At 41.8% G+C, this 15006-nt stretch overlaps 1 protein-coding gene across 1 annotated transcript in view; it reads right to left on the bottom strand.

Moving 5' to 3' along the window:
* MYO3A (myosin IIIA) overlaps positions 1-15006 on the bottom strand; it is a 312359-nt gene that overhangs the window by 145588 nt on the left and 151765 nt on the right. The window contains exon 12 of the mRNA XM_082259576.1: positions 4230-4334. Coding sequence (XP_082115702.1) covers positions 4230-4334 — 105 coding nt within the window. The remainder of the gene's footprint in view (positions 1-4229; positions 4335-15006) is intronic.

The following is a 15006-nucleotide window of genomic DNA, read 5'->3' as shown; positions in this document are numbered from 1 at the left end:
ACCCACAAAGAGGTTTGCTGGGTGAAGGCCGGCTCTCTCAGTTCAGGCCTGGTTCCTCCCTCCTTTGCAGAGAGAAGAAACAAAGAGATTGTTTCCACTGTACAGAGCCCTGTGTTGTTTTTCAACATAGGGCTCTGAGCTGTGATTGGAGAAATCATTGGCTGGGACCTGCTGACAAAATCCTGCTGTGTCACCCTGTCACCCTGTACTTGAAAGAGGCCAGCGACGTACAGGTACAGTACAGGTGCCGGAAGGATCCACCGTTCCCCAGTACAAGGTGGGCGGGTGGTCAGAAAGAGGCTAAAGTAAAGTAAAATAAAATTGACAAAACATTCTTACAGTTCCCTTTTAAGACAACAGTTCTACGATATATCTACTGCTGCAAAAAGAGGATTGCGAACACAGCCTCGATGTCTGTCATTGCCTATGGCTTCAGTCACGTCACCATTATCATAATTCTTGGTGCTGAGCTGACACAGATTAGAGGAAGGATTAACTGAGTCACTGAGGGACACGCTGAGTCATAGGGAAAAAAAATGTAGATTTACAAAACACATCAGTAAAGTTTCATTAATATGCAAATAAGCACACACTTCTGGAAGCCTCATTTGAAGGGCAACATTTCCAGTATGTACTAACAGCATGACAAGGTCAGCCTGGCCGAAATAGAAACTTCAGGGATGTTTGTAGATGCCACCAGGAATCATAACCCAGCTCCCTATACTACTGTGCTCCCAGCTTATCTCATATGTCACTGAGATACTACAGGGGGATTTGGGCTATTTCAATGATTTTTTATTTTATTCATTTATTTTTTATAATATGTAACAGAGGAGTAAGAAATGTCACTTAAAGAAACCTAAACTAATACCTTTTGATAAAATAAACTCTACAAAATCTTCTGGAGCTTAACCACTTTACCCTTCTTCATGACCAGAGCATTTTTTGCTATGCGGCACTGTGTTATTTTGATTGGTTTGCGCATAAGTTACAGTGTCTACAAACTATGGTATATGTACAGTATACTGACATTTTTTTTTTTTTTTATACTAGTACTGGCAGCGATCAGCAACTTATAGCGGGACTAAGATATTGCAGACAATCTGACTCAAGCTGACATGTTTGCCACTTTGTGGGAATCAGTGACACTAATACAGTGATCAGTGCTATATGCACTAATGACACTGGCTGGAAAGGGGTTAAACACCTAGGGTGATCAAAGGGTTAAATGTGTGCCAGTGTTTTTGTATTTTCTATGTGGTGCTTTTACTAAGGAATGTGCTGGATTTTATTTCCTGCTTTGTAGGGAAACAAAACCCAGCACATCCCCGCTGACAGGACAGAGCTCTGCCCTGTTAACATAGGCAGAGCTCTGTTCTGTCTTTCTCCTCGCCTATCAGTGGGTGCCGGCGGTCATCCATTGGCTGGCACCCACTGATCGGCTTGTGCTATGACTAATCACAGCACAAGCGGCACACAGGCAAAGTGGCTCTCTTGTGCCCGATCACATGATCCGGCACAGGAGAGCTACTTTGCCACTGTACTCATATGTGAAATAAGTAGTTAAAGCTCAATCTATACCAGAAATATTTTTTGACTTGTATAGAGCAGGAAAGGGTTAGAGCCACTGTCAGATTTTTTATCTTGTCACCCAACTAGTTGTTGAAAGTGCAACAGCATGTACTATGCACTCCAAACTAGAGATGGCGCTGTAGTGATATACTTGCATCTCTGTGTTTATGTATATTCTGCACAGCAAGGAAGTTTTTTTTCTTTCTGTTCTCTTCCTGTAATGCTGTTCTCACACATGTGAGTTTCTTATGCAAGTAAAGATGAAGTCTACATTCCCCAAGATCTCAATGCCTCATCCTAACACATACGCTGCACTGCTGAGATCTCCTCTTCCTTTGTATCAGACTAGAAACTAGAAATGATGGGAAATCTCTCCGATAGGAAATCTCTCCAACAGGGACAAAAATAAGTTTGGTTGTTTAGTAGAACTAAGAAAGGTTAGAACATCTGACAATGTATTTATTGCTGTTTGAGCCTTCCTGTTGTTGAGGCATTCACTGTATGGGTGTCACAAGGACAGGAAGTAAGGAAACATCTCCACAATGTCAAAAATAGAAGCCTGATTTGCATTTTTTTGGTTAAAAAAATGTTTATTGTGCCAATCATCATCAGAAACTCATTACAAAAAACATGTGTAGCAATGTTTCCAGGCCTATCCAGCAGTATCGGTAACACTTCCAACACATTTAAGTTGTGAACCCAGGTGTGAGAACTGGGACAATGACCATTCCGGCATCTTTGGTTTGTTTTGTTTATTGTATATTGGGGGTGGGAGAAGGGAATGAGTGGGATACTCCTCTGGCTCTTCTAGGCTTAACGGTGACTTTGTACAAAAATGCTCCCTAGCGCTGTCTTGGTGCCAGCTGAATGCCGACCAGCGCTTCCTGATGCTTGAAAATACTGCTGGGCTGAATTAGTGCTGAAACCTTGACTTTAACTTGTTTGTTAACTCAGAAGATCCAGTACTGTAGAACTCTTGACTCCTGACACTCGATTTAGCTCAAAAGTCACTGAACAGCTCCCTCCAGCCCTTCACTGACTGAGGTAGCTCCTTGTCACTGCTTGTGCTGCTGCAACTCTTAACTCTGTACACTACACACTGTACACTGACTCTTCAGGGAACAACCATGGGTACCCCCTTTACACTTCAGGGTCGTCTGACTAGGTACCCCCTCTAACACTTCAGGGTCCTGTGACTAGGTACCCCCTTTACAGCTAGCTGACTCCTGGATCCCTGGAACCTTCTCTGGAGTGGTCCCCTCTACACTTGACAGACCCTTAGGGGCAGTTCACAGTACTCACGACCTTGGCAGGCTTTCCTGGAATTGGACCCCTCTTCCTCCACTGGTCCTCGGCACACCAGATCCCCTCTGCAGCTCAACAGCACTCTCTGGATTCCCATGCAGCCACCCGGAACACCCAATCCTTCTGACAGGAGGAGAGACAGCCGTGCTCTCCCACCTGGGACTCTGATTCCCACCAAAGACGCTGCGTCATGCATTCCCTCAGAACTTATACCCACTCCCAGAATCCTCTGCAGCAGAATCTGCCTTCTGGGGTACATACAGGCCTGAGTGTGTCTCTGATTGGGTTTCCTCCACTGCCCAATGGGAACCCTCTCATGGAGCCAGCAGGGAGACTCCCCTCTCAGCAGACACACCTGGAAGACATGACAGCCAGCTGAAATCATGGCCCTGCTGTTAGGCAGCCAAGGCCCACTATACTTTTAACTAGCACCTACATGTAGGGTGCTACACATGATAAATAAGGAACCCAGGACATACATTCAAGAGGTACACAAAGTCAACACTTATATGGCAAATAACATACCCTGGAGGCCAAATCTCCCCAACCTTTAAGAACAAATAAATGGTATCATATTTGGAAATCTTAGAGATAACAGATTGGCACTAAATGGCATAGTCATGTCCCATAACACAAAGAAAAAGGAAAAAAAAAAAAACAGAATACAGAAAAGTTTAGTCATCCCACCGGAGAGAGAGAGGTCTACAGCCAATGGGCCATAAATAAAGTATGGCCCTTGCTATCCCATAACTTAAAAGACAAACGTATCCTCCTTGAAGAAGGACAAAAATTACCATTCTGAGTCCTTCTTATGCAATGATACTTTTATGATGACAGCTCCCTGATATAAATTTAAAAACCCAAGCATTAACTACATGTAACCACAAACCACAGTGACTTCATCACCAGGGTTGCAGTTCCTACTGGCATACTCACCCCCCCAAAACTTCATCTCCCAGGAGCTCTCCACAGAAACCAGCCAAATTTCAATCTGTGTTTAGCCCTCTCTGTTCAACAGAAGCTGATCATTACAGTGGCTTCTGAGAGTCTTGAGAGTGTAGATTACCTTCAACTATCCAATCTTGTGAAAAGCAAATTCCTGGTAATTAATTTATTTCATTTGCATGTTTTGGGTATGTAAAATTAACACTGAAAGTAAAGTGAAGATTATTAAAGTGGTAGAAATATAAAAAGGTTTACCTGTAGGTACATTTAGTATCTCCTAAACTTGCAGTGTTTAGGAGATATTCCCACTGGATGCTGCCAGTGACATCACCGTGCATGCGCTCTGAGGGTCTGGCATATTGGAAACATTTAGGACAGACATTTATAGTCAATAGGAAATGACTTACCTGATCTGATTTGTAAGTGACCATTGATTGATAAGCTATATCAGCTACAGCATAGATGTGCGGAGGGTTGGCTGTCCTCTTTCCTCCGATGTATGCCTGTTCATGCTGCAAGAAAACAAGTGGCATTATCTAGTGTTGGTATAAATTACAGGATTGTATATTACAGCATCGGATTATTATGGTATCTCTAGACCAGCATTTATCAACCCTTTTTAACATCGAGGAGCCCCTGAAATAACTTTCAGACCTCAGGGGACCTCTGCCTATAATTAGTATGTCTAGAGATTTCAGGACGTTAGAATGAACAGTAAGGTAAGATAAAAGAATAGATACAAGAATTCGGAACATGGCATACTAAGTGTACTTGACACCCAAGGATGCACTATATGACAAAATAATTTTTTGTAATAATGAAATGAAACAAATAATTAAACCAGAAGGACAAATTGTTTTTTTTTTGTTTTTTTTTTTCATTTTGGATAGAGTAAGGCAGGTACCTTTGGTCAATTTTCAATGGACCAACCCCTGGCGCCTCTGCACTGAGAACCGAGTGACCGGACACCACCGATTGCTCTGTTCTGACAGCTCCGTGAGCAGAGAGCTGGTGACTGTGAGTCACCAGCTCTCTGCTCTGCCTGCTCCTCGCTCACTGGAGTACTGTGCTGTAGAGGGGCAGGGAGTGGGCGGCTCAGGCTCTCAGCAGGCATCTTGCGGATCTCGACTTTCATTGTCATGATGACGCGGTGCCTGGACTGACATCTGTGACGTCAGCAGAGAGTGGACTTGCACTCCTGTGATCCATGAGAAGTACAGCCAAACTAGCTTTGGCTATACGTCTCCTTTAAGCTCCCCACCACACCTCACTTTGAAGTAAGATGGGGTGTGTGCCACCTCCTCTAACTGGTCTTCCAACCTGTTCCAAACCAAAAAAGGAAAAGGAATTAGGGTTACCCCCATGTAATTTCCTGAAATGTTTGGACATTTCGTTAGGTTTCGAATGGTACATCCAACGTACTGCAATCGACAGGTGCTACACTTTATAACATAAATGACCATTTTAGAATTACAGTTTATGTAGTTCCTGGGAGAATAGGACCCTCCTGTGAAAAGGAGGTAACACGTGTACTTTTTTTTATGTCTTATACATTGTTTGCATGTGGAAAAACCACATGGATATGATCCCACCATCCTCAGCCATGTATGAGACATCTGGGGGCTGTGGGAACGAAAAAGAGAGAGAGACAACATGGCCCCAAAAGTAGGAGCTCTCCTGCTAGAAAAATGACAGCCCTGTTGGAGAAAATTGTAAAGTATTTTATCCGTATATAAAATAGGAAGGCAACGTTTCATATTTTTAACATTTGATCATGTTGTACTTATTATGTGGTTACAAAATGCATGCCTTTCCTATTCTTATAAAGGGGTAATTTCCTACCTCCAAAGGCAGGATTAATCAAAGCATTACAATCTCTTGTTGGCTGACTGTTTGCCCCTTTCTATCAATTCTTCACTGCAATTCCTTTTTTCAGTCCACCTGATATAAAATTACACTTTCATACAAAATCCTTGTCCAGAGAACAAATTTCTTTTAGCCCTAATAAACTCTCCCACAGGTAATGCTCGGACAGTATGTGGGGGATGATAACTGGAGGCTAACAACAAAGACTTGCCAGCACTATCTTTCCTAAATGTTCTAGTAGAAACTGTGCCATCTTCCACATTTCCTTTCAGAATAACATCTAGATATTTAATGTAGACTGGATGCAAAATTATGTGTAAATTCAAGGCTCAGATGACACATGAATAAATCAATAATGTCAGCCAGGCCCCTCCACACAAGGATCAGATCATCTATGAAAGGAGACTACCACTCAATCTGTTCCCTATACAGGTTGTTGTGGGGGAAAATAAAATTCTCCTCCCACAAACCCATATATAAATTTGCCATGGATGGAGAAACATAGTGTCATACATCCCAGGAGTCTTCATGGGCATTATTTCCTTCACATCTGGAGGAGAGGCTTTCTCAGCTAAGCACACCCTCCTGCCTGCATACCTGAGCTATGGTCAGATGGATTCCAGAAAGTAAATGCTACATAAATCATCTGTCTATATTCAAGATGGCCATGGCTAGAAATGCTAGGGGGTGTTTTTTTCAAAGGGCTCTTTCACACGGAACGGACCGCATTGCGATCCGCTCCGGCACTTTTTTTTTTTCACGGAGCGGATGACATTTGTGTCATCTGCTCCGTATGTCCGCATATCATCCCATCCATTTGCGGATGATATACGGACATAATGTATGTCTATGGGCATTGCGGATGTCAGCGGATGACATCGCTGACATCTGATTTTGCATCCGTTCCGTTTTTTTTAACGGAGGAAAAATAGGGTTCTGTTCCGTTCCATAAAACGGAACAGAACTGAAAGGACGAAAATCGGATTTCAGCGGATGGTCATCCGCTGACATCCGCAATGCCATTGACATACATTATGTCCGTATATCATCCGCAAAAAAATAGGATGATATACGGACATGCTGAACGCCCGTGTGAAAGGGCCCAAAGTGATTGGAGACATGGATGGATGGGGGAGTTTGCTCTGAATATTAAAAACAAATAAAATAGCATTATCTGTTTGTGAGGCTCAGATACAGTCGCATTCCGCTTTAACATAGGTCAGTGGGAAAAATGTGCCTTACATTGGTGGTCAGTAAGAGAATGCCCCCCTTACAGTTACAGTAGCTAAAAAAGATAAGTGGGGTCATTGGTTACCTATCTCAGAGTCAGAAATCAGTCTTTGCTCAAGGAACCATTAGCAACCTCTGGAACGATGGAAACCTGGTTGAGAAAGGCTGCCCTAAACAATTGATTTCTTTATTGTTGTTCAATACTAAAAAGTTCATCACACTTATTTAGTAAATGGACCATGAAATATTCAAATAATTTGAAGGTGACAAGTTCAGCCCCAAAATGTAATGTCAATTGCTGTGCTAAGAATTTTTCGCACTGTTCAATTATTTGAAGGCACACCAGTGGCAGAGAAAAACATAATCCAGACTATAAGACTAATGGTTATACCCGTGGTAGGGGAACAAGGAGGAGTGAAAGGGGAGAAGACGTCATTTATTTTACTGTATCATGGTTTTACTACTGCGCCAATAATATCCTGCTTTGCAAGAATTTAGAAATGTACCATTACAGGCGTTTTGCTGCAATCTTACTTGGGATAAGATTGCACGAGCAGAACTGAGGACGGTGAATTGAATATATAGCTTACTCTGTTTGGACAGACACATCGGCTGTCTTATCCATGCCTATCATGATTTCAATCCTCTTGTATTATCAACGTTGACTTATTTTAGAATGTTCTAAGCAATACATTATATGTTGACATTTCAGGATGCCAGAGTATCTATGGCAGTGATGGCAAACTTTGGCACCCCAGATGTTTTGGAACTACATTTCCCATGATGCTCAACTACACTGCAGAGTTCATGAGCATCATGGGAAATGTAGTTAAAAAACATCTGGGGTGCCAAGGTTTGCCATGACTGATCTATGGTGTGTTCTACATGCTTAAAACGACTAATGCCCCATACACACGTGCAGATTATCTGCAGACTTTTGTCTGCAGACTTACCAAAACCATATAATATGAGGTCAAACCTAAACACTTTCAATTTGTATGCAATCCGGCAGGCCCTTGCACTACATAGAAAAGGTAAGTCTGCAGACAAAAGTCTGCAGATAATCTGCACGTGTGTATGGGGCATTAGAAAGCAACAAAATGGCGATACAGGTACTGTATGGAAGAAAGCACTAAGGGTTTGGGACTTTTAAGGCACTGAAAATGTCCATGAAAGTATTTGTAAAAAATCGTACATTTTATTGACACATAGTGAAAAAACATAACACATATAAAAATAACAAACAATTGATCATAAAAAATCAATACACAGAAAGTGACAATCTATTGCAGCATTATAGTTAGGGTACTTACTATAATGCTGCAATAGATTATCACTTTCTGTGTATTGATTTTTTCATGATCAACTGTTTTCTATTTTATATGTGTTATGTTTTTTCACTATGTGTCAATAAAATGTACGATTTTTTATAAATACTTTCATGGACATTTTCAGTGCCTTAAAAGTCCCAAACCCTTAGGGGAAGTGCTTTCTTCCATATTGAATATAGGGATGTGGCACCATTATCAAAGTGATTTGTTGCTGTGAATACCTTTCTTCATACAGGTACTGTATGAATTCAAACCATAAGAAACTCCTTGTGGTAGGATATTGTATAGAAACCATTTTTACCCCCAGACAATAGGTGCAGGAACTCCCCCTTTTACAAGTCACCCCTTGTCTCCATCCCCTACCCACCTCCTGCACCATTATTTGGTTCCATCCCCTACTCACCTCCCAGTACTGCCCCTTTTAGAGAATACAGAACCAAGTAACAATTGTGTAAATATTTTGTTAATGATAACAAGAAAAGCAGTAAAATAGATCCCATGCAGCCAGCAACAATGGACCACATGCAACAAAATACCCCCTCCCCTAGCAAAAAAGATCCCCAGCAGCAATAACAGATCTTCCAGCAGCCAGCATCACTAGATCTCTCCCAGCAACATAACACCAACCCCCAGCAACAGTAGATCCCCCAACAGCAACAATAGACTCTCCAGCAGCCAGCAACAATTGACCCCACCAGCAACAATGGATCACCTGCAACAAAATACCCCCTCTCCTAGCAACAGAATATCCCCAGCAGCATTTACAGATTTCCCAGCAGCCAGCATCACTAGATCCCTCCCAGCAAAGTAACACCAACCCCCAGCAACAGTAAATCCCCACCAGCAACAATAGACTCTCCAGCAGCCAGCAACAATTGACCCCCCCCCCCCCAGCAACAATGGATCACCTGCAAAAAAATACCCCTTCCCCCAGCAATAACAAAACCCCAACAGCAACAACAGATTTATCTGCAGCCAGCATCACTAGATCCCTCCCAGCAACATAAGACCCACCCCCAGCAACAGTATATCACCCACCAGCAACAACAGACCTCCGTAGCAACAATAGACCCCCCACACCACAAAAATAGATCACCTACAGCAACAATAGATCCCCTAGCAGCTAGCACAAATAAACATAGACCCTGAACCCTTACCATTACATACAGTACATTCAGTGCTGGGGTACTGGCACTGCATTCCCCAGCGTTCCCACTGAAAAAAAGCCCTGATAGAAGTTATAGCTATTTTTGGAAAATTTTGCTTTTAGATAGTCACAGAGACTAGAGACTATTCTTATATTCTTACTATCAGCACCGTTCTTTCCTTTGGTTACTTCAGGGTAATTTACTGTATGTTGATACATAATAACGTTGAGAAAGACCAGGGATGCCCAAAAGTTTGAGCAATAACATTTTTTTTTTTTACTGGAGCATCTGTGTTTCTTTCTCTCTGTGTGTATACAAGTGTTTGTGTATACAGTATACTGTATAATATCACTTTACAAGCTGGGTCAATGTAACTATGTAAAAATATATGAAAGAAGAATATCCAGAAAAGCTGCACTCCTCATCAGCTCTATTTACCATAGACCAGTAAAAACATGACATTACAGCTGGGGGACAGCAAGAGGTTAACACGTTTCGTGCTACAAAATCGCTTGGAGGACTAAGAGCTTGTGTAGTGCGAAACGCGTTAACTTTCCCCCTGCTGTAACGTGATTTTCTACTGGTCTATAGTAAATAAAGCCGATGAGGAGTGCAGCTTTTCCGGATCTTCTTTTTTTATGTCACACGGCTGATGAGCTGAGGTAGCACCCTTGGGGATTAGCAGTGCAGTGAAAACAAAAATTAGACTGGAATGTTGTGGAGGCCTCTCTTGCTCCTCCCGCCTGACACTCCTGAAGGTGGGAACAGAGAGTGTAAGGCAAGGAGTGGCACGAGTGCCGTAGCGGCTAGCTGGTGGTGTTCACTGCGTAGGTGGGTACAGCTGGTAGTCGCAGTCCTTGGAACAGGGTGCAGTGGCAGCTTGGCACCAGAGAGTGGGAGCAGTAGCCAGCGGAAACCGGGCAGTGAGGTACCGAATCAGCAAGCAAGCAAGTCCAGAAGATAAGCCGAGGTCGATAACAGCCGGGCAGCGCGGTACAGGGTAAGCAGGCAGATCAGGTCCATTTAAGCAAGCCAAGGTCAGGGTAGTAAGCAACAGAGCAGGAGCACGGGCAGAAGCAAAGTCCAAAGGCAGGCCGGGTCATACACAGGTTAGTAGTAACAACAGATCAGGTCTCAGAACCACGGGAACAAGCTGAAGACCATTCAGCAACTGCTCACAGTACTAGAGCAGTTTAAATAGGCCACTGGGAGCCAAATGCTAATTGGTGAGTGCAGGTGTGCAATGTGCACGGGCGTGAGCGAAAGTCCGGACTGGCCTTCTGGTGGAGGAAATCCGGTTTACCTTACAGGTACTTGCTTGTCTCATACTTCTCTTGTGGCTCACGAGAGTGCACTCATTTCTGCACTCCTGTGACCCAGATTCAGCTGACAGTGTGCTAAAGTCCTCTGTCCTCTGATGGTCCAGAGCCAGTCCAGGCTCTGAAGGGATCCTTACAACAAGGGTAGGATCAGCCCAAATGCCTGACCAGAAGCTAGCTAAACATCTCATCGAGGCAATGAGAGCCAGAGTCAGCTGCTCCCACCCCTTCCACAGACCAGTGTTCCGGGGAGTAGTGGAGGGGCAGAGCAGATACCAGGCAACTGACAGTCACCAGCTCTCTGCTCATTGAAAACCTAGAACTGATCACGTGATCGCTCAGTTCTCGGTCTTAGAGCTGCTGGAGGAGAGCTACAGCTTCGGATCCATTTAGGGGAGTGTGTATGTATGTTTGTTTTTTCCAATCGCATACTTCTCCTTTACCCACTTGCCAACCGCTTACTATATATATATGGCGGCAGAGTGGCTCCTACAGGCAAAAGCACGTATCGGTATATTGCTCGCCTGGTGGCAGCTAGGGGGCGAGCGCGCGCCGCCGCCGGAACGCTTCCACCCCGGATCGTCAGCGGGGAAGCCGATGCGTGTGTCAGACAGCTCCAATTGCTCCCTGCAGAGAGTAGGAGGTTCGGCTATTGTAAACACAGCCGACCGTCCTTCTGCCTGAAATGATCACAGAGCCCATGTGACCCTTCTATATAGGATCACATGTCTCTATGGTCATCTCAGAAGCCACCCCCCCCCCCCCACAGTTAGAATCAGTCCCCTAGGGTCACAGTTAACCCCTTTATCACCTATACTGTTAACGCCTTCCCTGCCAGTGTCATTATTACAGTAACAGTGCATATTTTTAGCACTGATTACTGTAGTAATGTCACTGGTACCCCCAAAAGTGTCAAAAATGTCAGTTAAGGGTCCGATCTGTTCGCTGCAATGTCGCAGTCCCACAAAAAATCGCAGATCTCTGCCATTACTAGAAAAAAAAAAAAAAATAAATAAAAATGACATAAATCTTTCCCATAGTTAGTAGATGCGATAACTTTTGCGCAAACCAATCAAAATACGCTTATTGTGATTTTTTTTACCAGAAATATGTAACAGAAAACAAATTGGCCTGAAATGTTAAAAAATTTTAATTTTGAAATTTTTTTTTTGAGAATGTCATATAGCAGAATGTGAAAAATATTTTTTTCAAAATTGTCACTCTTTTTTTGTTTATAGCGCAAAAAATAAAGATCGCACAGGTGATCAAATACCACCAAAAGAAAGCTCTATTTGTAGGAAAAAAATGGACATCAATTTTATTTGGGTACAGCATTGCACATCCGCGCAATTGTCCGTTACAGTAACGCAGTGCCAAATCACAAAATTGGGCCTGGTCATTAAGGGGTCAAATTCTTCCGGTCTTAACCGCTTGCCGACCGCCGCACGACTATTTACTGCGGCGGTCAGCCCCTCACAGGCAAAGCGATGTATTACTACGTCGCTAGCCTGTGAGGGTCTAGGGAGCGAGCGCCCCCGGAGGCGCGCTCCCGCGCGGTCACGGACCCCCCCGCGCGTGTGACCGGCGGACCCGATGTCCAGTAGCACAATGTCGCAGTACCGCAAAAAAAATCGCAGATCACCGCCATTACGCGTTAAAAAAAAACAACAAAAATGACAAAAATCTTTCCTTTTGTTAGTAAACGCGATAACTTTTGCGCAAACCAATCAAAATACGCTTTTTGCAATTTTTTTTTTACCAAACATATGTAGCATAAAACAAATTGGCCGAAAATGTTAAAAAATTTAGATTTTTACATTTTTTTAGGGGGGAATTTCATATAAAAAAATGTGAAAAATATTGTTATTTTTGCAAAATTGACGCTCTTTTTTTTGTTTATAGCGCATGATCAAAAAATTGCATAGGTGATCAAATACCACCAAAAGAAAGCTCTGTTTGTGGGAAAAAAAGGACGTCAAATTCGTTTAGGTACAGCGTCGCACGACCGCGCAATTGTCCGTTAAAATCATGCAGTGCCGAATCGCAAAATAGGCCCTGGTCAGGAAGGGGGTAAAATCTTCCGGGGCTTAAGTGGTTAAAGTGGTTAAGGCCATAGAAAAAAACGACCACTTGCCTGTTGCTAGTTTTATAGTTTAACTGATGTGGTGGATCATACACAGTGAGTATTTTTTCCATAAAACAGCACATGTGCTTGTGCGATATTTGTGTACAGCATAATAGTGAATGTTCACCCAGTCTTGTACTAGCTAGGGCATTTGGTTAGGGGTTTTATAAATATCACAATTTCCCACATAGGAAAATAATGCATATGATATGGGGGTGTAACCAAGCTGTTACAGAACAGTATAGTCCTTTATCAATAAACTAGGCTAGACTGTTTTTTTTAAAAACTATATTCATCTGATTTGCCTGGCTCCAATAGCAATACAATATGTAAACTTTATATTGTTCTGGTTGCGTTAGACATAACCAAATGCTGTCTCAGGGAGAAGGAATACATGAATTGTATTTATAGACAATGTTTTTTTTTATGTTTTGGATAGCTTAGGAAAAAACTCTTCTTTCCTCTCACTTCCTGTTGCATCTCTGGGGCAGGAAGTGAAGGGAAAGCTCACCAATGGCACACAAGACCGAAGTTTTAAAGTTTCTCTATCCAAAACCACAAAAAATGACTATACATAAACTTTAGTTGTATTGGAGGAACATTCTGGGTAAGGTCTACTATATAAGATGTGAAATTAAAATAACCTTACATTAGCTTGGGGTGTATTGTCAAACCTTGAAGAGTACTGCTAATATCTTACTCTTTAAAAAGAGCAACTAGTCTAAGAATATTGTGAAGATATTGATTAAACCCGCGCTTACGGCCCAATTTATAAAAATGTGAATAAATAGATTATAAAGGTGAAAAATTGTGAAGAAAATATATAAAAATATAAATATATAAATATATATATATATATATATATATATATAAAATATATATATATATATAAACATATAAATAGTATAAATAGTAATGCAGCTGCTGTAGCACTAAGTAAAAACTTAGGTAAAGTATGTAGTCAAATTTAAAACAGCGCTAGCATAAATACAAATCAACATTCAAATAATGAAATATGTTGTAAATAAAAAATTTAAATCACATAAGCGCTTTCATTAAAGTGATCAAATTCCAAAGTGCTCCAGTGCAGAAAAACATATAAAGTGCTCCAGGTGACGGTGACCCCTCTTGGTTCCCCACTCACCGCAACAGCAGAAAGATATAGCTTGAAATCAATGAAATATTGCACCGAGCCTTCTCCTGTGGAATGCCACGTGGTATCAAGTGTTTTCTTAGATAAAACTGGTCCAAGTCTCCTGTTTATCTGCAGTCTTCTTTTCTCTACATCTGTTTGTTTCAAAGTGGTGAATTCATAAAGCTTGTCTGAGGGTTCTCGCAGCTTTATGAATTCACCACTTTGAACAAACAGATGTAGACCAAGAGGGGTCACCGTCACCTGGAGCACTTTATATGTTTTTCTGCACTGGAGCACTTTGGAATTTGATCACTTTAATGAAAGGACTGGATATATATACACTTATGTGATTTAAATTATATATTTACACCATATTTCATTATTTGAATGTTGATTTGTATTTATGCTAGCGCTGTTTTAAATTTGACTACATAGTCTAAGAATATTATATTATTTTATATTATATTATAATACATTCCACAATTAAACCAGCTTACTGCCACTTGTGGTAAGTACAGTGTACCTCTCAAACATAGCATCTGTACATGGCTAGTCATGCACAGTCACCACAAAATCATATCATCAGTCCAAAAGGCAAATATGTAGAGGGTGGCATGTGCAAAAATACAATAAAGTTGAGTGATTGGTGAACACACCAAAGGAATTCTGAGCTTAGGTAGGGTCAAACTGAACTGTGTATTACTCCTGACATTCCTCCTCCCAGCTCTTCTGTAGTTCAGAAGGAAGCCTCTGTGAAATGTGTGACACATTAGTGCCCACACACACAGAGCATAAGGACTACATGTCACAGAATTCCAGGAAGTAAATGTGTGGGGATCTTCACAAAGTAAGTTTACAAACTTCAATATCACCCAGATTATAAGAAGCAAACCAGAAATAATTCAAATACATTGAGGAAATAAATATATCATTTTACATTTGGACCATAGATACATCGTAAACAAAAGTCTTGCATTATTACATATATATATATATGTAATGTCTTTACATGCACATGAATTTCAATTGC

The sequence above is a fragment of the Pelophylax lessonae genome (assembly GCF_965119305.1).
Source record: "Pelophylax lessonae genome assembly, chromosome: 5".
Taxonomy (NCBI): Eukaryota; Metazoa; Chordata; class Amphibia; order Anura; family Ranidae; genus Pelophylax; species Pelophylax lessonae.
The sequence above is the reverse complement of the archived record's forward strand: the minus strand, read 5'-3'. Positions and strand labels throughout refer to the sequence as shown.